General features: G+C 42.7%; 1 protein-coding gene across 2 annotated transcripts; it reads right to left on the reverse strand.

The window, feature by feature from the left end:
- Positions 1-275: 275 nt before the first annotated feature.
- On the reverse strand, positions 276-23,857 carry PDCD11 (programmed cell death 11). 2 transcript variants are annotated; one of them, XM_062496427.1, is made up of 36 exons: positions 23,796-23,857; positions 22,799-22,912; positions 22,088-22,231; positions 21,743-21,910; positions 20,975-21,136; positions 20,261-20,384; positions 19,750-19,931; positions 19,113-19,220; positions 18,464-18,670; positions 18,019-18,143; positions 17,345-17,405; positions 16,533-16,679; positions 16,170-16,421; positions 15,217-15,360; positions 14,785-14,985; positions 14,061-14,231; positions 13,454-13,670; positions 12,537-12,677; positions 11,502-11,617; positions 10,813-11,333; positions 10,269-10,331; positions 9,703-9,811; positions 9,110-9,199; positions 8,706-8,808; positions 8,009-8,186; positions 7,294-7,350; positions 6,392-6,514; positions 5,979-6,101; positions 5,611-5,803; positions 5,077-5,199; positions 4,605-4,745; positions 3,283-3,533; positions 2,466-2,634; positions 2,042-2,195; positions 1,338-1,503; positions 276-667 (listed from the first exon to the last, which is right to left on the reverse strand). In XM_062496427.1, the coding sequence occupies exons 2-36, from the start codon at positions 22,898-22,900 to the stop codon at positions 496-498; spliced, it is 5,508 nt and encodes a 1,835-aa protein (XP_062352411.1). In that variant the 5' UTR covers positions 22,901-22,912; positions 23,796-23,857; the 3' UTR covers positions 276-495. The 2 variants fall into 2 exon arrangements, with proteins under 2 accessions (XP_062352411.1, XP_062352410.1); XM_062496426.1 differs by lacking the exon at positions 23,796-23,857 and having other exon boundaries at positions 5,605-5,803; positions 22,799-22,900.
- Positions 23,858-23,916: the final 59 nt, after the last annotated feature.

Raw genomic sequence — 23,916 nt, forward strand, 5'->3', positions numbered from 1 at the left:
TTGAAGATTATCATCAAGAGATTCCTTCCATCTTAAATTATGCTACCACCCAGTGTTGCCCTGCCAATTTCTAGAGCACAAAGGCACCTGAGACAAAGGCACCTGCTTCTTTTGAAGCATTAATTCATCCAAAAGACAAGAATCTTCTCTGCCATCTTAACAGTGAGAAAAATCAATTTATAAGATACTGCTGTACTTAAAAGCAGTGTGTCATAACTGCACCATTTCCCCAGGAAAGTAAAACAGGAATGGCTGATGATTCTTTTGATTACAAAACAGTCTGTATTTAAAAACACACAATTGATAGACCAGGATTATTTGTAACAGCTGGACAAAGCTGCAAACATTTATCAAATATTTTCATTTGATTGTTTGCTCTTTCCAAGCTGGTTTGGTCACAGACCAATACTCTTCAGAAACTCACTGTCCATGGACAGTCACAGCAGAACTCCACACATGAAAAGCCAAGTCTCTCTGCTTTCATTTGCACCACTTTTAGGTGTCAGCAAGGGAACTCTTGGTCTCCACATACTCAAGTGCTGCTCTTTTAACAGCCAGGACACTTTCTGCTGTACCAAATTTTTTCTCATAATCCAGGTAGCGTTTGAAGAAGAATTTCATCTTCTTTGGTGCCAAGCTCAGGTGTATGACCCTCTCAAAGATGTCTCTGCAAGAAACCAAAGTGATTCAGCTCAAGTGACAGCACTCAATACAAGCCCTGTACCCTGTCTTTAAAACAGAGCAGAAAGTCCAGGGAAACATTCAGGGGAAAATGTTAAAATGTTGCAAAGTGCTGGTGCTTGAAGAAAGAGATTCCCAACAATTGGCCAAAATCTCTAAGAAGCCTTCTGCTTGCTTGCAGAATGCTATGGCTGCTGGTCAACTGAAACAAAGATCCAGATGCTGCATTGGACCCTGCAATCATTAAGTGGATATGGATAATTACTTTCTTTTGCCACCTCAGGGAAAAAAATGGAAAAATATGTTTTTCCATTTTGATGTTACAAGATACAAAGACTGATTATTCAAGATTGATCTCACCCTTCAGATACAAGGCAATCCCTGCAGAGGGACAGGTGAACCTCAGTGCAAGGCCTCCAATTTCTGTCATGCAGGCCACAACTTACAAATCAGTCCCCATCTGCCCTGTGGGAACTCTTCGGAATCTCCTCAGTCCCAGCAGGGATAAGCACTTCCACACAGCGCAGTTTTGTGGAAAAAAGAAAAAATCCCTTTTGCTGTGCTTTGGGAAGCCCTATACAGCCTCACACTGCAGGGTACCTCTGCTCTTTTTAGGTGTGCTCTCCCCCTTCCCAGCCTGCTGCATCACAACTCACCGTACTTCCTTCTGGCTGCCATGCTTGATCATGATGTCCATGTAGATGGACCAGATGTCTGTCCGCTTAGGATAGCTGCTGAGAGTGCTCTCAAAGAGGGCCTTGGCATGTTCTGTGTCCCCAGAATGGAACTCCAGCTGTGCAAACCTTGAAATTACATCCACATCTGGAAAAAGTAATGACATGTTAGGGTATCACAGCAATTCTCTTCCACATGATCAAACATGAGTGAGAATTACACAGAACAGAGACAGGCACAGAGACAGCACTCCTCTACCCAGAGACAAAAGGCTCTGTTGTAAAGAGGTTCTGGACGAAGGTTGGATCAAAGTGGGATACAGAAGGGTCACAGTTAACTTCCAGTTTCAGCTCTCTGTGGGAGAGAGAGGTTTATTTTTATATTCATAATGTATCATGCAGCACACATGGGCTTAGACCAAGCGATCTTTTCTATAGGGCTGTAAAACTCAAAGCTGCCTTTGCTTTGGGTGCTTTGTTCTTGTGCGTCACATCAAATTCTATTTGGTGCCTTTAGCAGAGGTGCATTTAGCAGTGACATCCAGCTTGAAAGTTCCCCTCCTCTGAGAGTCAGCTGGCTGCACTTTTCACTTATTACAAATGCTGTCACAGGCAGAGATATCAGAGAGCAGCGCATTCCTGTCTACATTAAGGACCTCAATAAGGCTGGGGCAGATAGAACTTACGTTCTTTGGTGGGAAGAGCCTTGAGAGCACGCTCTAGAAGCCTGTGTGTAGCCTCAGCCTGGCCTTGCTTCAGAAGGAAAGAGGCATATTTCAGCCAGACAGATTTCTCCTGACGAAAACGCTTCAGCATTGTGTGGTACAATTCTTCTGCTTGCTGTAAGGACAGAATTGGGTTAGATCACACATTCATATCAAAGCCTTGTAGGTTTAAGACTCATATTCTTAGGCTGGGTATCTCTGAACACTTAGGACATAAAAGCAGGCATCAATGCATCCTTGCCCACTGTCAATCATAACCATTAATTCCAATTAAGAACAGGACAGGCCCAACATCTGACATCTGAAAGCTTACACAGCCAGCATTTGCAGTTTACTGGCATGCCTGAATGGGATACATGCCAGGGATCTGCATGTACTGTCTTACCTTGTACTTCTCAGAACTGGCATAGATGTCACACAGATGCTGGAAGACTTTCAGAGGTTCATTGTATTGAACTGCCCTCTCAAAGACCTTCATCAGTGTCTCCTCAGTACCATACATGTTCTCCAAGTTCAGCAGAGCTACCCAGACATTCAGCTTCTCCTGTTCTTCCCTTAAAGCAGATGTGAACAAGAATATTCAGCCTTTTGCCAGTCTTCACCAGGTTATGCACACTACCCTGCACAGACTCACTGACTAGTAGCATGTCTCCAGGACAAGAAAAAGGACAAACTGCTCCCTGAAACACCAGTTTTAAAATAGAGCACAGCAGTTGATTCACAATATGGTTTTTTTATCGTCGTTGTTTGTAATTAAAAACCAGAAGGTTGAGTCAAGAAAGCACAACATACTTAACCCTGCACTAGAGATGATTTAAGGTACAGCCCTATGGCAAAAGCAAAAGGAGTGTCACCGTTTGTTTCATGTTTTGATCCAAGGCCATCACTGACAGCATTATGCTCTTCCGAATGCTTCTGACTGCCCAGAAGCATTGTGCACTGTCTGTGCACTCAGTACCACCTTCAGGAGCTCCTAAGCTCTGACCTGCAGCAAGTCAGCTGTGGACCAGTGGTGGTGACTCAGGCCAAACCTTCAAAGGGCCAGCTGACAGTTGCTACCATTTAATCCTTCTGAGCTCACTGAAACAGATTCTGTCACTCCACACACACAGACTTACGCTGATACTACCGGTGTTCTCCACCACAGCTACCCCATCATGATTTATTCCTTGGGGCAAAGAAAAGCAGAGCTCCATTATTACCTGAAACTGATTGTTTTAAGTGCTCTCTCTGCCACGGCTCTGGCCTTCTCAATCTCTGTAGCCTGGAGGTGAAAAGCCATGTACTGCAGCCAGAGGATGGAGCTGTTGGGACTGCCCAGCACCAGGCGGTCGAAGTCATCCGCTGACTGGGGCTGCCGACTCGGGTCCATCAGAGCTGCTTCTACTTTGCAAAGCTCCTTCTCCTCCTTCTGCTTCTCCAGCTCCTTCTCCTTCTTTGTTCGTTTCTTTAGCTGAAAGAGCAAAACAAGAGAACTGAGGAAGGGCAGGCACTTAATGGGGGAACAGGCAGGTCCAGCTAAAGCACAGCCAGACCTCAGTACATCCAAGGCTAAGCAGTTTTCACAGGAAGAGATGAGGCCAACTGTTAATAGAGGATAAAAATGATACACACCCCCACCCCTTCTTACACAGTTCACACCTCAAAGAAGAGCAGCTGTACATGACATGCATTTTTTTGTTTAATAAAATACATCGAGGCGCCAAGTATTTTGCTAGTCTGGCACCCCAACTGCAGAATCCACACTGCCCTTCCCTCTCCTTCTTCCATCTTTACCCTCCAGGCCAGTACTCACCACCACCCTCCTTCACTCTGTAAAAATCCAACACAATTTCTCCCCATGTAAAACTGGGGCATGTTGCTGGATCACTAGGGTGACTCAGGTCCAAATTTGGACCCCACAGTGCCATAGTTCTCTGCCTGTTACCTTGGGCAATAAAGCATCAGCCATTCATTGCCTCTACAGAGGTGAGTTTTGAGGGACAGGGGAAATCCTGAAGAGCAAACATGAAAGGAGTTCAGGAGCTTATTTCTGATTTTGCTGAATTGCTCCTAATGGAAAACCCTTCTAAAGGTTATAGCATAAAAGAAGATTTTTTTCGGGCTTTTTGGTGTTTTGCTAAATAAGAGGACTCTGACTTGAAAGGTTTTTCATCTCCAGGTTTTCTGTAAATTTACAACACTCAGGAAAGTAAAAAACAGAGTTGACATTAAATAAAAAAGTTATGGTTTCATAAAAACATTTGTTAGGCTCTAAAATGCTTAATTTTATGACATGTTAACATGAGAAAAACCTGTTTTTCATGCAGCCATGCTAAAATTGGGCTCTTTCTCCTCTTCTTCAGAGGTTTCTGCTACTAAAGTCAGTGTTCAAAATAGCTGAACAAGTTCTGTGTCAGCTGTCAAAGGTGCTCCCTTGGGTTAAAAGGCTTTGCTACAGGGCAGACAGACATGCAAATACCAAAACATCACATTACAGCCACTGTGTGGTGTCTCCTGTGCAGACAACACAATTACACAGTACCTTGGACTGCATATCCTCCTCCTCCTCGCTCTCTGAGCTCTCTTCCTTCTGATCCAGCACAGGTATATCCATTGCATTGTCTTCATCCCAGGTGAAGCCCATGGAAACTTGCAGCCTGGGAGCTTCACCAGGCTTCCTTACCTGTTCGGAGGAAGACAGAAAATCCCTTGGGTTTTAATTTTAAGTTTTCAAACTGGGATCAGACAACTGCTCTTTGCTTGTGGCATCTCTCCATTCAGTACTATTGACTTCTTGTACTTGCAAACAGCCCATCAGCAAAAACATTAATTCTGTGACCAGCTTTGCTGTAATTTAAATTCCATCCACCTCAAGCCATTTTCATATGATACAAACACCAGCCTGTGTCACTCCCATCTGCAGCAGTAATACTTATTGTCTTAAAGTCAAACTGACACATATCAATAGGGCTAGAAGGCTATTTCATGCTCGGGTTTTTCTCCAAACTTCTCACCTTAGATTTCTTTTTAGCTTCCTCTTCTTCCTGGTCATCCTCTTCCTCCTCACGGTAATACACCTCAATTCCACTGTCATTTTCATCTGCTGGGCAGATCTTCCTCTTCTTTGGCTTTGCCTCCTGGAACAAGTGGAAAAGAGCAGACGGTGGAGGGCAACAACTGTGAGGATCTTAAAGGCAATTTTGATCCCAAAGTAAAGAGCCTGACAGCAGAGAGGGGGCAGTGCCCTGGCACAGCATCCCCCACTACTCTCTCTGGTAACAGACACAGTGGAGAACAAACCCACAATCACCCCTCGTAGGGTGCAAAGACCAAAGGGACAGGAAACACAACTGGGCTGTTATCTCAGTTAGCTCCCACCCAAAAGGAATAGTTTTTGACCTTTGTCATCTCCAACACTTAATTTTTTTTCCTAGTCTATATAATTTCTCAGCCTCATCCTTCTGGGATGATACTGGGATTTTCCCAGTCACTCCAGTATTTTAATGAAAAAAGTCCTTTAGCATATCCTTTAGCAATCACACCCATACCTGACCACTTTCATAATTTCCTCTTCTCCTTTTCGTATTCAGCTTAGGCTCTTCTCTTTTTTCCTCATTATCTGCCTCTCTTTTCTCTTCTGCTCCATATTGTGGTAGGCCTAGGGATTCAGGCAAGACACTTGGCATGCCAGTGTCCTCGGGCAGGAGAGAGAGCTCAATATGTTTTTCTTTTCTATTTACCCTGTGGTGCATCGCCAGGAGTAGCAGGACAGAAGAATAAGAAAAAAAAAACAGAGAACTTACAATGACTGCAAGGACCTGAACCTCTTTCAAACCTTCCTGTCTTTTATCCTCCCTTTTATCCATCCTCTCCTCTCTTCTAATTCATAGTCCATTTTAAAGAACATTAGACCTACCCAAGTACTTTGGCAGTGAGCAGCTTTCCTTCAGGTAGGTACTTTTTGTATAAGGAATGTTTCTGTACAAAGTATGGGGAAACATTCTGGAACAGGATTCGGCCCAGGAGAGAAGTGGACAATCTGAGAAGGAAGAAAACACACAAAAAAAAAAATATTCTACAGCAGGAGGAAAGAACAATAAAGTACATTTGTGGCGCCACGAGTCCTATAAAGTGTCTCAATAACTTTCCCTACTTTAATTTCACAGGCTTAAGACAGTATCCATGACATCTTGATTCCCAAGAGTAAATTCATTTTGCAACTTCACATTATGCCAGAGACCATCCCCAAACAAGATTCTACAATTGTATACTCAAAATAAGTTCTCCAAGACACATAACTTGCCAGAATAATTTTCTCAGGCTACTCACCCAAAGAATACACCTGATGGAGTGATTGATTTGACATAGCCTCTCACTAGCTGGCCTTTTTTAACATCCTTAATACTTGTTATTTCAATATCCTCCACTTTGCTGTTTATCTTTGGATTTAGCCTAAAAGAAAAGAGAGGTTAGTAGTTAAAGTGCTTGTCTAAATAATCCACATTCTGCTCTGGATAGCAGAAAATAGATCACTATTAACAAAAGCTAGTATTCTCTGGAAAACATAAAGGATCAGAGACACCCTTCAGTTTACTGAACTGTACTAATGGACTACCTGCATCTCTGCCAAGCTCTACATAGCATTAGGGAATACATATGCTGCTGAAAATAAAGCCAAACACATCAGCCTGGCTTTCTATGACACTAAGAAAATGAGGAGAGTGAAATGCTGTCGGAAATTTTGCATAGCATTTGCTTAGTGTTTTCCCCACTCATTTCTAAGATACTTAGTTCCACACTTTTGTTCCATATGGAAGACAAACCATGAGGCTCAGTTTTAAGAGACTTTTAGGGCTAAGTCTATTTTTAAATCAAAACTGGTAAAATGCAGCTGAACATTGAAACATAACATGTTTGTATTGCAAATTCAGTGGTAGAATTTTCTTCCCAAATAAGCAAACAAAAAGGAAAAAGGCAGGCGTAGACACTATAAGAAACAGAAATTAAATCTGAACCCTCCTGAGCAGCTTCATGTTAAGTGTCAGACCCTTCAATGTTTGCCGATACACGGGAAAAAATCTTTCTGAAGTAGGAACAAGTGTAACTCCTTACAAAAATGCATTCCTTCTTCTTTTAACACTACTCACTGATCTTCCCAAACAAACAACAACTGCATGTCATGATTATTTTTTTCACTAGTAGAAGATGAACAGACTAAAAGGACAACATACCGGGACTGCCGGAGAGATAACTGGATTTTACCATTCTGACTGGAGAGGATGTAACACCTGCATGGCAGAGGATGGGGAGAAAACAGAAAGCTTTTTCACATGCTAAAAAAAGGCCACAGGTAGAAAATAAATACTTGCAGTAGCAGAAAAAGAAACAAAGCACTCTGTGCCTTGGAGCACTTTCTGTCTAACACAAACCAGCATGACACAATAGTTTATAAAAACAGATAAATGACTTTTGAAACATGTCTACTTGATTTACTCAATCTCTACTGCCAGTACAAAAATGTTAAACATTGTTACACCTGAAATCATTTGGCCCATTGCACTCTCCAACATTCCCAACAAGTACATGAAGCAGGGAAATGCAACTACTTGTGCATTACAAATGGAGAAACAACTCAACTGCCAAACAGCCCCCAGAACCACTGCAGAACCGAGACATCTGGCTACCCTTAGCCCCATCAGCACCTTAGCTAACATAGTAGTTACTCTCAAAAAGACAGTCCATGAAGGCAGCTGAAAAGGGGCTTCTTCATAAATGGAAAATACAAGACTTTCACTCAAACATATGTAAGTGAAGTCAGCATCACTTCTTACCTACACAGACTGACCTTATAGTCTAGCACTATCTCAAGGCAGTGAAAAGCCTGTCACCAAAGGAGGGTATTTCTAAGCCTTGTAGCTTGAAGGAACAAGGAAGACAATTACTGACCTGACAATCTTGCCAACTTTGAAGTTCCCCAGAGGATCCTCTGTGTAAGTATCACTCAAGTGAAAGATGCTGACTTTGCCAGTCTTCCCACCTGGCAGTGCAATGGTCAAGCCAGTGTGTGGAGTCACCTTAATTACCATGCCTACAGAGATGGTATCCTGCTCCAGTGACTGAATTCCTGGAAAAGGTGAAGGAGGAAAAGGGCACCGTAACACTTGAAAATACGAAGCAACAGAGGTTAGTAAGTTCACGTAGCCAATTTTAGCTGCCTAGCCACATATCAAACCCACAAACTTCTAGTAAGGTGCAGTCTATGCAATCTCTGTTCACAGCCATGCTTGCCTTCGTAGCCCAGACAAGGACCCTTAGTTGCACAATTCCAAGATCCAGAATAACTGACAAATGTTGATAAATGTACCACCGCATGTCTGAGATTAGAAGGGAATATGTTCAGAAGGGCTCAGAGGAGGGCTTCGGTCTGCAACACTAGGAAAGTGATTCTTTATTCTAGAGTTCTGACCTCGCTTGTCTTAGATGCTGCTACATCTAGGTCAGGGTCCCAGGGGTTAGTTCTGTTCTACAGGGAGGTACAGCTTGGTTCTGGAGTGCAGCATCTTCACCTGAGGGGTCAATGCAGGCCCAGCTCTGAGTAAAGCATCACATGTGGTGGGGTCCTGCTGTTAAAGCTCCACAATACCTGTGAGTGACAAGCAGAGGTTTGTTCCAGTGGCATCTGTTCCAGTCACTGTAGCTGATATTGCCTGGCCATTTTTAAAAGCCTTTTCTGGATGTTTTAAGACCTGAAATAAAGGACACATTTACATTTATTTCCAGAAAAGGAGCTTTGCACAACTCTGACTAGTGTTTCCCCTATGAACCTTTACACTTTCCATAAAAGTCTTTGATATGCAGTTGACTGATAGCTCAGCACTACTTCAAATGGCTCTGCTATCCTGAGCCAAATGAGCTACAGGCACAGTACCTGTACCTTCTTAGCAAGAGGCAGCAATGCCTAAAGGGGAGAGCACTGAGTTATGAGTTTATACTTGTGGCCAAGCATATTGAAAAAAGTCTGTGTAGCTCACAGCAATAGCCTCTTACCTTGGTGTTCAGAGACAGCAGCAGGTGAGGAACTCTTCCTCGAATGTCAGGGGCAACTTCTACCTCCAGCCAATTTTTGAGCATGTTATACTAAAAAGACACCAAATAACCAGAGAAGACACCATGACACCTTGGGGGAAAAAAATCTTCCCTGGCAGAAATCTGTCACTAGTTTTTAAAGCTAAAAGGAACTAGTCCAGCCTTGGCCTCTGCACCAAGCAAAAATGGTGGCTGGATTCTGTTCTTGCAAGCACTGCTGTGGTTCACAGGCAAGTGCACACAGGGGATCAGCAGGAGTGTACTTTGTGCTGGAGGCATACCCAAAAGCCATTTTACTAGAGCCTGCTGGCAACAAACAGCATCACTTGTCAAAGAGGCATGTCAAAGAGGACAATCAGCCTGACTCCATCAAGTACAGAAATTTTTTGTTTCCTTCCTCTACTTTCCCCATAAGACACTGCAGTTGTCATGGGCCACTCTGAAAGTTAATGAAGACCATAATCTTCAGTATTTAGGTCTGAGCTAAGGCCCCCCAAGGTCATGCCCACTTGCTGCTTCCCTCAGCACACTTCCTAAAAAGATTCTGACCTCACCTTCTTTACAAAACAGGTGACTGTCTGCCCAACACTGTAGAGCCCAAGTTCCTTGAGAGAACTTTCTTCTTTAAGGTTCAGCATTGCTGTGAATTCCCCTTCTTTTTCACTGTTTGCAAAAGAAAGAGGACATCAGTAAAACAGTTTTTGGTCCTAATGATGAAGATGGAAGTTAGAAACCCAGAGGAACGTGGTGAGCTAGTACTACCGTGACAATGTCTTTCACCCCTCCCCAGATACAGTTTTTCTGCCAGGAATTAATTCTTCCCTGATCATAAGAGGAAATCTTTCTGACAGGAACAGACATGACAGAGTCCAGACTAGCAGAACCTGAAGCCAAAAGGACATTCAAAGGAAATCATGTGCTAGGAGAACACTGTGATATTTAACACAGCTACAGGACCCAAGTCAGTGTGAAAGAGAGAATAAGAGGCCTTGCCTCACTGCATACATGTGGAGGTACTTGCTCATGGTCAGATCCTTCATGAATGAGGTACAAGGGATGGGACAGCCAAGGATACAAGGTCTGTAAAGCATGTGGAGACAGCACAGAGGCCAACACTTACCTTGGTCGAATGCTGAGCTCTGGAATGGATTGTGTGAAGTGTGGATGGGTGATTGGTAGGCACCTAAGAAGAGGAAAAGGATCCAAGTTTCTCATGATCTCCCCAGGCCCCAGTCACGCACACGTAATGCCTCTACACTGGCAAAAAAAACCCAGCTGCAAGCCCCCTAAAACTACCAGAGTCTTACAGTTCCAGTTCTTCCTATTACTATTTCAGTAGTAATTTAGGTAACCAAAAAAGCCACAGCAGATTTAGTCCCCAGGGCCTGAATTTAGGGCTTCCACTGAATCTTAAGCGTTTAAAGATCTTTTTTTCTTGCAACCTATACTCAAGATAAATACAGCAACACAGGTAGAAAGCTAATTTACTGAAAGCTGGATCTGGGATAGAATATAACAGCAGATTTCATCAGCCCTCAACTATCCCAGTAAAGGCAGCTGTAATAGCATCTGCTGACAGAGGGCCTGGATGACCTGAATTGTAACACAAACTGTTTCATCCTTAGCATCCCTCCAGAAGCAATACCACGCACATGTTTTCCTACCTGTGAGTATTCACATCTCTACCTCCAATGACTCGAGCAGTCACTTTCTGACCGGTTTTCAGAGTAGAAGTTGGAAAAGAGCCTATGGGCACTTCATCCAGAATCCGGGATGCATGGATTGAACCTGTCAGCTTGTCATCAATAACAACAATGACGTGGGTCGGTTTGACAGATTTAATGGTACCAGTAACAATGTCCCCCGGGGAGAGTGAGTGTTTCACAGCAGGAAGCATCTCCTCTAGTGCTGCCTCTGACTCGTTCCGCACCCTTACAAAAACATTCTTCTTGGCCGGGCATTGTACTGCTAACAAGACTCCTTGGTGGTTCTCCTTCACTGCTTTTAAGGTCACAGAGATTGTCTGTCCCACCCTCAGTTTTTCCGAGTCGAAGCGGAAGGTGTCGTTGAAGTGGCAGGCAATGGGGACAGCTGCCAGCTGGGCTGTTTCCAGCAGAGACACGATGGCAAAGTGCTCTGTCATGTGCTGCACCACCACAGAGTGCTGGGAGTTCTCTCGGAGCCGCTAGACAGAAACGGACAGATAGAGTGACTTCTGCTGAGATTTTGATTCCCTTCACTCCACCTCCCACAGTTCTAAAAGAGGAAACAGCCCCCCGTGAAATTTATTCATCACCTACAGTTTGTCAGACAAACAGAAACACACAAACCCAAAAACTGAACGCATACGCACTCGCTTGGGTCTTTGCTTTACAATTTCTTCCCGAAGAGAAACATACACCTCACATGTGAGGGCATCAACATGAAGAACCAATGCCTTCCTTTTCTCACCAGGAGCAATATTTTTGTCTACAATGAGAACAAGGAGATTATGTCCTGATGACAATGAAGAATTCTGATCAACTGTGATAGTGGTACATGACAAACATGAAAGGTTTCATTCCTGAAGACCAAAGACTGCTTAATTACTATTGTACCTGAACCAAATTAGTTACAAACACGTAAGTTTATTTAGAAACAGATTCTTCCAACATTACTGGCAATGAGAAAAAAAAAAAAGAGCTTTGTATTTGGAAAAAATCTGATCTTTCTTGGAAAAACTAAGTTGATTCTGTGAAGACACAACTCTTAAATAAAGACAAGGCTGACTAAAAACAAGGTCAAGATAATCGAAAAATATCGTCCTAACATTTGCACAAAACTATCATCAGTCTACCTGTTGCTAAGGTAAAAAAAAAGAAACTCTTCTGATATAGAAGTGCTGGGGTTATTACTTCTGCTGAAGTTAGAGGTTTATCTTGCTTTCACTGCAAGATATTCATTACTTCAGTAAGTATATATTTGGTTTTGCTCAATATGACACCTTTCTTTAATTTTTCAATTATGTTATTTTAAAGTCATTGATTTTTCAAGAAAAATTGGCAGCAATTCCAGATAGATATTCCTCAGAGTATGCTCTTTCTAAAGGAAAGCTGGAGCTTGTATTCATACTTGTCTATATATAATATGGTTCAACTAAGGATCTCTGAGCACAAACTAGATGCTCAAAATATGAGACAAGATTAACAGAGGCACAGAGAAGTTTATATCATATTTACTGAATCACACTAATGGGCCAGCAAGACACTGAGAAACCTAACTACTCTTCAAATCCATCCCTACTTGGATCAGACTTCTCCCTAATAGTTCCTCATCAGCAGAATCCATTTTGGAAGAGGTTTCAAAGTACAAGACTGAAAACCAACACAAGGAAAGGAAAGACCCTCACCTCCCAAATGGTAGCGGGTAGCAGTTACAGTCCAGCCTGTGGCAGAGCTGCCACTGAACAGTGCTGAGCCATCCTCCCTCACATCCTGCACAACCAGATGCACTCTCTTCCCAGGCACCAACTCACAAATGCTGGGCTCTCCTAAATAAAGGGAAGAAAAAGCAGGAAATCAGTTTTACCTTTGTTGTTTCTTTGCAAAACAAAGACAAGCTTTTGCATTTATTCAGTGGTACATGAAGCATTCATCTGCGTTCATAAGGGAAAATAAAGCCTAGGCTCCTACAAAGTAAATTGTAAGAGTTAATCAAAGTGGAAACCCTTCTGTGACATTATGGACCTAATTTTAGAGGGAATATTTTCCAATCTTATACGAACACTGGCACCCAGCACTGCATATGGAAAAAAGTGAAAGCAAAATAGATAGCAAAACACTGGAAGCACAAACCAACCTGTCACTTCACAATTACAGGAAACAAACATTAAAAAGTACCAGATATAGGAAGAATCTAAAAAGGTAAAGTATGAATTTGATACAAACACTAGAAAAACAGCATGTGAGAGAACCCCTGCTGGAGGACCTGTAAATGCATGTTGGTAAATCTATTTGAACAAACTCATCCTCATGTGAGTACTGTGTTTGGGTTATCACAAGCACTTGACCAAAAATCAATGCAAGAGGCTTAAAAGACTTCAATGAAAAGAGCAGTTTCTTTGGCTTGTTCCAACTATACTTACAAAATGCCTCTTGTCAATGTCAGACACTGCACACATATCCTTTTTCTAATAAACTACTTTGGAAAGTGAAGTCTTTGCTTGAACTGAGCTTTCTTTCAATAATGTTTTTCTTTTCTTGTTCCTCTGGAGCACCTTTTTTTTTTAACCTGATACCCTTTAGTAGAACATTTACAATCTTTTACCTCTTCTCAACAAGTCCCTGATTTCTTTCAGCTCCTTGAAATATTGATTCAGGAGGGCAAAGCTCTCTGCAGCAGAATCTCCTGAGCTGCACTCAGACACCTTCAGATTGAGGAGCACACGCTGCTTCTCGTCATCAATGCTCATCACCTTTGCAATCACAGTCTGTCCCACGACAAAGTGGTCCTTGGTGTCTGTCACAAACTTGTCACTCATGCTCTGTGCAAAGGAAACAGAAGGCAAGGTTACTGAGCACAGCTGGTCCTGATCAACCACCCACAGTGCTGTTCAGAAGGGTTTGAGGTGCACTTCATGTAAATGCATAAGAGAAATTAACAAAGACTAAGAAAAACTCATCAATTAAATTGAATTACTGAGGTCACATGAAATCCTTGTTGAAGCTTAAGCTCACTTGAATGAAGTGCTTCATTTTATTCTGGAAGTGATTCAAAAGGCAAATCTAAGCCCTTTTACCCTGCAGCAGGAAGCTGTGCAAATGGAGGGCCTGCAGCCAGTTGCTCCCTCCTTGTGACCGTGCCTTTGCTAAAACTATATTTCAAGCAGCCTGATCACACACATGCTGCTTACTGAAGTGGAAGCACTGCTTACCACTTTAGGTGCCAGTCCTGTCACACCGAAAGGGAACTCCACAAACACTCCAAAGGGCATCACATTCCTCACATAACCAGTCAACAACATGCCAGGCTGGATTTCAGAGAAGCTTCTCACAACTTGCTCCTCCTGTACAGCAGAAATCACTGCAGACTTTCTACTCAAGATCTTAACAGCCAGTTAAGAAAAATGGGAAAAGATGAATGAAAACAGCACGATGCCAAGCAAATCTCTCACTGCTGCTAACCACTGGGCTAAAGCACTTGATGCAAGTTAGAGAGTATGGGAGCTCTAAATGCTGTAATTCCAATTTCTGTTTTGATCTTCCTACACAAAAATTCAGCAACTAATGCCTCTTAAACTGCTCAGCATTAAAGATACATGCTTCACAGTAGCAGAAATATCAACTTCCTAACAATTCTGTTCAGATTTTTGATATAAAAACAGCAAAATTTTTCCAAAGGTTGTGATAGGCTTAATAGCCCAGAAGCTGGTTGAGAAAACAAGTCAGCTCACAACTTAGTTCTGAAGAGATTGTAGCCCCAGCTGAGCCTCACTTCTAGCCCAAGTTATAATGCCTCTTGGAAGTATCATTAGCATGACAGGCACTTCCACTTCACTCTAACTACAGTAACCTTATGCTTGCTGCAGATACTCTGGAATCCTGAGAGATACCTTCTTCCCCCCACTTTGTTTGCCTGGTAGAGGTGGTAAAGGATACAATGTGCTCTCCCTTGTCACTTAGGTACATAACTCTGGGCAGTACATCTCCCTCTTGAAGACAGTGCCACAGGAGCTTGGAGGTAGCAACAAAGTCAGAGAGGTGCAGTGTAGGGATCCAGGCTACCACATTGTCTTCATCTCCTAAGATGGAAACTTCTAACCCATTATCTTTCTTCTTGAAGATTTTCACATCAACTATCTGAAAAGAGAACAAGTACAGTGATATAAAATGCCAAATGTTTTTGAAGTCATCTCTTTTGATGCACAGGGGATGTGATGGGATGTGCTGCAGAGGATCTGACGATGCCTCCCAGCTATACAGGATCCTGATCACCGTCAGCTTTGTCAAAGCAAAGTTGTTCAAAGTGATACCAAATACGGAAAATTAGTAGGAAAAGGTTAAAAAGGAATCAGTCGTTGAATTCAATACCTCTCCTATTTGGTATTTCACTTCTTGTTTCTCCTTCGGAGTACATTTCCATTTGTCCTCAGGGCCAGGCTTGCTTGATAATCTGAAGGACAACAAGAGTCTTTCCTGCTGAGGCTCACATTTTAAGACCATTACTTTAAGAACCTGCAGAAAAAAAAAAAAAAGTAAAACACAAGTTAAGTTCAGCTGACCCACCTCCTCAGTTTACAACCACCTACAAAACAAGACAGGGACATACATAGAGAGTACACTTTTCTCTCACACCTGAGGATAGCAGGCCAGTAACTAGAATTTAACAGGTTCAACCACAGACAAATGTCCTTCTGAACACACAGATGGAAAACAGAAGTACATAATCATTAAATAAGCTTGTGGAAATACGTAGCAGGTCTGTAGCAGAGTTGAGAATAATATCCAGATCTCCAGATCTTCAGTCAGAAATTCTGACAAGAACATTATCTTCCTCCTAAGCCAGCCAACAAGCAGGATTAAAGACAAAGAAAAGCACCAGAAAACATAATGAAGATGGCTGACATCTCTGTAACTCTGCCCACAACAAAAACTAGACAGTTCCTAAAGTGCCTGTAATTTGAAATCAACAAGATAACCAGAGTAACACTGAGGCAGAAAACATCATACTTATGATTCTGAACGTAAGAGTTTTAACTTCCTTAGGAGAAACAGCAGTCTGGAACTCCAGACTTCTAAGTCACATACCATGTGACTGTGTTCTCCTGCAGAACAGAGAGCCTAGAAACAAAGGCAAGTCAGCCATACCCAAAGAAAAGCTGACCTTTTTACAGCCTATCCTGTTTAAATGGAGCACAACTAAGTAATAAAGTAAAAGGACATAAATACATCCTGGTGTAGCTGGCTCCTCAGGAAAATCCACGTTGCAGCCAACTCAACTGCATTCACATTCACACATGGCACAGCGGAGGTACATTAATTACCTGGCCTTCATAGAAGATTTTATCTGGACAAGATACGGGTTCTGAGCCCAGCTCATTCTTGGGGACCAGACCTTTGACATCATTGTAGAATTTCACAATGCAGCCAAACTCCCTTGCACACACTACAAAGCCATGTGTGATCAGGCCTGGTTTTGCATCTTCATAATTTGAGAGGACTGGAAGTTTTGATTGGACAAGACTTCTCTTTAGAGTAAGGATCAGCTTCTTTCCTCCAGGATTGCACTCTAGCACCTACAAGAACAGAGTACAGAGGTTCAAAAAGCATGTCTGCCCTTGCCTGATCAATCCAGCTGCTAAATAAAGAGTGCAAAGCAGCTGAAGACCTTGTCTGGCAGCTCTCACCCGACACTTGACTTCATCTCCTATGTTGTACTTCTTCTCAGGCTGCTTCAGGATCACATCAGAGAGATGGAGGGATGGCACAAGTCCTCTAATCCCATCAGCCACTTTCACCTGCATCCCAATGGGTTTTAGAGAGAGCACTTTGCCCTACAACCCAAAATAGGGGACAGAATGGGTAAATTCAGCATGAAAAGCAGACTGTGGTCAGGTAGGAAACAGCCAAGACACTATAACACCTACAATCACCAAATCTAACCACATTTTAAAAACAGTAATCTTAGACCAAACTACACTCCACCCAACTAATCTGACATGTTAAGTTTTATATACTTCATACGGTTGTTGCACATCTTCTTTTCTTTAAGCATAGACTACTGTAAAATCCCTACTGATGCCAGCAAACTAGAATTGTTTCCAGAAACATATCAAATACAGCCATGACTCAGACATAACAATCATGTGTAACTTTCTGCCCATCAACTCATTGTGATTGCTCATACATGAACTTTTACTTTGACTGCAAGGCAACTTTTAGATTTTCACTCAAGTTTTTCTAAAAATGTATTCATGGCCACAAATAAATGACTGACCATAGATAAAATTTCATTGCCTTCGCCATATTAAGAATAAAAACATGAACAAAATGGGAAGAGTATTTCATTCCATTAATCAAGTCCTGCAAGACAAGATTTTTCTCATTTTCATCTCACTAGTCTGGATCAGAAGTTGGACACACATATTAGGCATAAGGGGTATATACTGGCAAGATCACTATTTAAAGTATAACATGCTCAGGTCCTTCAGAAGCTCACCTGCACCACATCACCTGTGTGGATATCCTGGTATTGCAGAAACCGTGCTTCAATGATCTGACTAGAGAAGAGACAGAAAGAGAAGATCAGTCAGTCATCCTGAAGGAAATCCAGGATAAGACAAGACAGTCCCATCTCTGACTTGTCCCAAATATCCATTAGTCCACACACTCCCCAGTTTTCTACAACTCCAGAGCAGTGTTTTACTCCAACTGACCAATCTCCCAAAACACCTCTTGGGACATAAAGTTCAGGTAGTTTCACCAGGCTCCATTCCAGGTGATAGTCACACAGTTATGGCCTCATGAAAGCAGAACCCATTGCTTTGCTTGAAGTTACAAAGGTGGAAGTACTAAGAGGGACTTTATAATACAAATGAGCTGCAAGATCAAGGACTGATTTCCTGCTGAGCCATGGTCTTCTGACACAATCATGGCAGAACTAATTTAGCCTCTTTGTGCCTCAGCTCAACGACAATATTGATGGGGTCCCAATTCCACAGAGCATGGTGAATACATGCAGGATGCCCAGACAAACCGATGTGCCACAACATAGATACAAATCAAAAACCCCAAATGGCAAGTTCCAGTCCAGCAAAGCAGTGTAATATTTTCCACTCGCAAACACCTTTCTAATTCTTCAACCAGTTTTCTGAAAGTGTTTATCATACTCACTGCTTCAGAGATATAATACACATCTCATCCATCAGGCTGTAGTCAATGATCCGACATTTATGTTTGCAACCTTCCTTAAATGCCCCAGGTTTAAAGGATTTTCTGGTTTTTGAAAGATGTTTCAGCTAGAAAAAAAGGAATTACAAGTGAGTGCCTGGCAAGTGGAAGCTCTGATATGGGCCTTAGGTTGAAGTGGTAGCATCTGAGAAATCTGTTCCTCTAACATTCTCTTTGTGCAGGTTTCATCAGCTCTTCCACAACAACCCTCCAACATTGAATTCAAACAAGGGGATGTATCATTTAACAAACGCCTGACATGCTGTCTTAATTTTATAGTATTATCTCACAAAGAGCATAAAGGCAAAAAATAAAACCCTCTCCTAGCCCCCTTTCCCAGCAGGCTAAGATAGACACGGAGGACTTGCCCTGCCAGCCTGGCACTCACCCGTGCAAACGCAAGAGTGCCATCATCAAGCTCAAAGATGGCCCCAAACTGCTTGTAGAAGGCTTTCACCGTGGCCTCCTCCAGCACTGCCCCCATGCGCTGCTCGGGGAGCTGGCGTGGGGCTCCCCCGGCGTGCAGGAAAGGCGGGCGCAGCGTGAGCCGCACGGCCCTCGACGTGGGGTGGACAGACAGCACACAGGCCTTCACCTGGAAACACAGTGTGCTCATTAAACAGAAGAGGACAAAGGCACCTCACTCATGCTCATAGACATTCTGCTGGGTACCTGAACTCTCTGTCCACGTACAAGCACTTTCCAGTATTGCTACTAAGACATCACTCGCTTCTAACAGCTTCACCAAGCTGTTAGATTTTTGCTTTTGTCTATTGTTTACAGACTAGGCTGGTATCAATGCAGGGAGGGGAACATGACCACACAAGTTATGTTTCTATCCCTTGAAAATCTCCAGGCTTCCCAAATAAGTCTCCCAGGAATGGCTTTGTTCTTTACAGCTTTAAAGCAGCCACAACAGTAATTCAAGTAAAAGACAGGAAAGAAACTATCAGCCTTAAGATTTCAGAGATAATGCCATAGAAATATGGGAGAAGATAAGAAACATAACAATTCCAGGCATCCTCCACCCTCCTTACCACTTGATCTGGAGAATAGCTCATGGATTTCTCTGGGTCCATGTGCATGAAATCCACAATGCCAGTGAAGTAAGACAGAAATGTCATTTTCATCCCAAGTGGGGCCAGCTAGGAAGAGCAATGAAAAGATGACAAAAAAATTCCTGCACTCAGTTTTCATGCAGCACAGAGAGCAATCCACACATTTCAAAAGACAGCACTGTCAGTGTCAATCAACAAGTCATCACAAGAGACAGAAAAACTGCTAACGATTCTGCTTTGCACACCCTGTTGAAAAAACAATCATCTAGTTTTTTGCTAATGCTGTGTGTACTCTGAAGACCACTGCTATCCTGTTGAATACTTTAGCAGTAAAGGCCAGAAAGCACAAAATGAATCCTGTTCTGCATCAAACTCCATCACCAGCTTCAGTATGAAGCCTTTATACTCAGGGCATCCCAGCGAGAACTGAGATCAGACCTCAGGTGAATACAGTGGAGGAGAGTGTCTAGCAGATTATGTTTGCTACTGCTAAGTAATTGAGACCAACCAGAAATTTTCCAGGGCATAAATTTTCATCTCTGCTTCACCTGTCTCCTGCTTTCAAAAACACTCAAAAGAAACCAACTCAACGAAGGAAACCCAAACCAGAGCTTACCTTCTGCACTCGAGCTTTCACCACCAGCCCTGGCAATAAATTAGAGAGTGTCCAGTTCTGTCGCTCTGTGGCAATGGATGCAGCCACCTCCGATCGATCAATGGACAAACAGACCACTCTGCCCTCATTCTTCACTTCCACAATGAGGCAGTTCAGGTTCTGGCCTATTTTCAAGTCAGGCCCTACAAACACAAGTCACAGCATAAAATCTCTACCAGAAACATTCAGTATTTCCTCCCACTCTTTCCAAAGCTTTTACAGAGTTCCCTGTTGATCTAAGGCAAGTTTACTGCCAGAAGGGCTTGGAACAGTCTGTCAGATCATGGGCTGAAACACAAAGGCTTGCTGCAAACCAGCCACAAAACTGCTGTTTGCAGCAACCTGCAAAGACTCCACCCTTGACCCAATCCCACCAAGGTGTACTAACACCACAGATTATATAATAAACTCTAATCCGTGTCATTCTCCATCTCCATTTTAACCCATCAGATCCTCCTGCAATACTTCTTACCTTTCTTGAGTGCTTTGATGTAAGTTTTGGCTTTCTGATGAGGCAGGAAAGCATGAGTTCCAGTGACACCAATATCTATGAGGTAGCCATGGTCTTCCACACTCATCACAGAGCCAGAGAGCAGCTGTTGGGAGTAAAGCATTGCAACCCAGTAATGTAATGAAACAGCTAGGTCCTCAAAGAATGAGCATACAGTAAGAGATTCCCCACCCAAGTACTCCATTGTTCTGTATGGACAGAGAACTGAGCTTTTCAGAGCAGTAGCAAGAACACTACATTCTTTCTTATTACACAGCTCGCCTAGCAGCGAGGTCTTGACTCTACCTTTATCCAGCTATGCACATAAGGAACTCAAAACTAGTAGGAAAATAATTGTGATGCTCAAAAATAGCAGGTGCATATAATCATACAGCAGAAAACACAAAACAAAAACAACCAAGCCCTTCTGCAAGCCATGTTATGTATTATTCTCTGTAAAAATTAACGAAGAAAACTACTCAGAAAGACATCATCAAATAACTTGGCCATATTGAAACAGAAAGAATAAAGAAAGGTAATTTCATTGATGACAACCTGGAGACAAGAATTAAACCCACCCTCTCCTTACAGGTCTCTTCCATGGTGGGAGCAGCTCCACATTCTGCTCTGATCCCATGTAAGGACCAACTGAAATGCAAGAGCCCAGAGAGGCTGTGGCAGACCCAGAAAACTTACCATGCCTGCTGCTAGTGCTGTAGAATTCAGGCCTTTGTTAACCTTCTTGGGGTCAATTGATAACTTGACACTGCGACGTCCATCATCAGTTTTCTCAATGCTGGTCACGATGCACCTGACCAGTGTTCCTGGAGAAAACATGTCTGGGAGCGAATTTAACTCCTGCCCAGCAACATGATCAACAGAGAAACAAACAATTTTTACAATATTAAATAATACAAGGCTGGAATTTGTTACTGAAGCAGATTTTGAAAACAAAATCCCAGAAGAAAGTCCTGTTTCTCTGTCAACATTACAGCAACAGGCAGGAAATGCCACAGACACCAGGATCTCAACAGAGAGGCAGGAATGACACTATGTCATGTCAGCAAGACTGAGAGGCTTTGCTTCAAAACACTGTGTGGGCTGGAGTCAGGAGACTGGAGCTGAAGAAACATATAGAGCCAACAGTGACCCTAACCTAGCCTCCCTCTTCAGCAGGGTAAAACACCACCAGCAAAGGGGTAGTGCTAATCCCACATTCCACAACATATTGGGAAAACTTGGGCACTGCTGACACCGGAGAGGCAGGGTAACTGATTATTTAATTTTATCTTTTTCTAGCAGTCAGTTGTAACCAGGAAATTGCAAAGTTTGCTTGGAAAATCCAGCTCCAAACCAAGGTTAGTCCATGTCCAGCTCCTAAGCAAAACCTTAGGGTTGGTTCTGAGGTACTAACAAGACACTCTAGCTCCAAGCACAGATCACAGCCCCAGTCCCAGGTCTCACCTCCAGGAGCTCTCCTTGGGCCACCTGCTTGGTCAGCAGTTTGCCATAGGCATCGCTGATCTGCGTGACTGGGACAAATCCAGAGAGGCCGTTGGGCAAGCTGATGGCAAGCTCGTAGTCACTGACCTCTTTTATACAGCCAAGGAGCAGCATCCCCTCACTGAGCACCTGGGAAAGCAGGAAAAATAGCATAGTTGGCAAATAACAGGGGTTAATAGGGGGTAAGAAGTTAAGTTTTGTGCTGGATCACAGATATATTTGGCAGGTTTAGGGAGGAAAAACATGCCATTCTTATGTAGCCCAAAAAAAAGAGAGGCACACAAAATCAAACATTTATGCACCAACCTCAATTGTGAGTGGTCCAATATTCATAATATTGTCTTTAGCAACAGCTGCCTTGTCTGCCTTGAACCTTTTCTTGCTTTCCTGCTGCTGTCCTTGATCCTTCTGGCTCCTTTTTCTTTTCTGGGATTTTTCTTCATGTTGAACCTAAAGCAGATTACAAGCACAGAAAGCTAAACAAATAAAAGTGGATGAAGAAACAAACTTTACACTATGGCAGAACTCTGCTGCCATGAATAAAATACTGATTTGGATGAAAAAAGAGAACCATCTTGCTAACTGCTGTCTGTCTACATGCAAGTCTTCCAAAGCATCTCCTTAGGGCTGATCATTTATAAAGCTGAACCTTGGAAACGGAAATGGAAAAGAGTGGTTCACGAGATCTGCACCACACTCTACTAACAGAAAGACCAATTTAGCCTGTAACCAGTAACAGCAGGCTCACCATGCAGCACCTTGGGACACTTGTGGAAAAGTTTAAAAGCTATAGCCTAGTCAATAATTTTGACTGAACTTTCTCAGTCATCGTATTCAAGACGCAACAGATACCAGGGACCTTTCAGGGATCAGGAGGATGGTGGATGTCAGCAGACATCAATTTTTGGGAGTCCCTGTTGTAGTTTACTGCAGAAGTAAAAGGTAGAGAGGGTTACCATCAAATTCTGACAGTGAAAGAGCTCTGAGAATTTAATCAAGAATATGCAAATAACGTACATCAAACAAATTGTCCCGCTCTAACTTTGGCTTGGGTGTCTTTCCCTCTGCAGGTTTCTTCTGGACGCCTCCTCGAGGGAAGTTTTCTTCCATGGATGCCATGCTTGCACTGCTCTGGGACAAACGACAAAGCAGAAATTAAACATAGTTATTGTGCTTGTTCCTCACAAATACTGATGTGATATAAGAGTGAACTACCCCCAGAATTAGAAAGACTTTGGACAGCTGATCTAGTTAGTCAGTGACAAAACAGAAACTCACATCCAAATGGATTTAACATTTGACTATGATAAAGCGATTCAATCATCTAAATATGCACATTCATAACACTTTTTACGACTGCAGAGTTTCACTGAAGTATTACAGTATTAATTTTTAAGGCACTGAGATACACCATATATATGTTAATAAAATTGCTTTAACCGTATGTTTTCTAAACCAGTCTTTATTATATTCAGTGGCTGGATTTACCAGCTTCAGTCATCAAGGAGAAAGCTGTGAGCAAAACACCACATAAGCTTGGAGTGCATTTTTACTGTTCGAATGCTACTTACGAATTAATTACGTATGATAAATATAACTTGCTACTTCTTTGTCTATACCGTAAGTATATGTATATAAAATAGGTGTTTAACCTTACTATTTCAATCAATAAACACCTTGCTTATTAGGCCATAATTCACTTGTTACTATTACTAATAAATAATAATAAATAAAAGTAGTCGCTAGTACTATATTATTATTGCGCTTATACTATCACTTTTACCATTGCTTATTATTAGCCAACAATGCTTCCACAAAAAACAGCGCTGAAACCCTACGTTGTCAAACCTGAGGCAACCTGTCAGACGTATAGAATTCCTTTAAAAAGAAAGCACATGATAAAGAGAAAGCCCACCAAGGCACGCTTCAACCAGGGCTCGCTAAGGAACACAAACACCTCCCGCGGCCGGCAACAGAGCCGACTCCGCTGGAGCGGACAGAGCTGGCGTCTTACCTGCCCGGGGCTGCTGCCCGGGGGAAGCGCGGGATCAGGAGTGTTCCCGGGATCGGGATGGGAATGGGAATGGGGACGGCCCAGGCAGCGGGAGGCGCACGCGGCGCCGGGCGGGAGCGGC

This window comes from Cinclus cinclus, chromosome 7 (genome assembly GCF_963662255.1).
Source record: "Cinclus cinclus chromosome 7, bCinCin1.1, whole genome shotgun sequence".
Lineage (NCBI taxonomy): Eukaryota > Metazoa > Chordata > Aves > Passeriformes > Cinclidae > Cinclus > Cinclus cinclus.

What these genes read in the sequence shown, in the direction of transcription:
- PDCD11 (XM_062496426.1), bottom strand. Translation starts at nt 22,900, where the DNA reads ATGGCATCCATGGAAGAAAACTTCCCTCGAGGAGGCGTCCAGAAGAAA. An exon ending in TTATCTCTCCGGCAGTCCCG is followed by an intron (nt 6,515 to 7,293) that starts GTATGTTGTCCT and finishes CTTTTCTTTTAG; the next exon opens with GCTAAATCCAAAGATAAACA. An exon ending in CCAGTTCTGAGAAGTACAAG is followed by an intron (nt 2,196 to 2,465) that starts GTAAGACAGTAC and finishes CTGTCCTTACAG; the next exon opens with CAAGCAGAAGAATTGTACCA.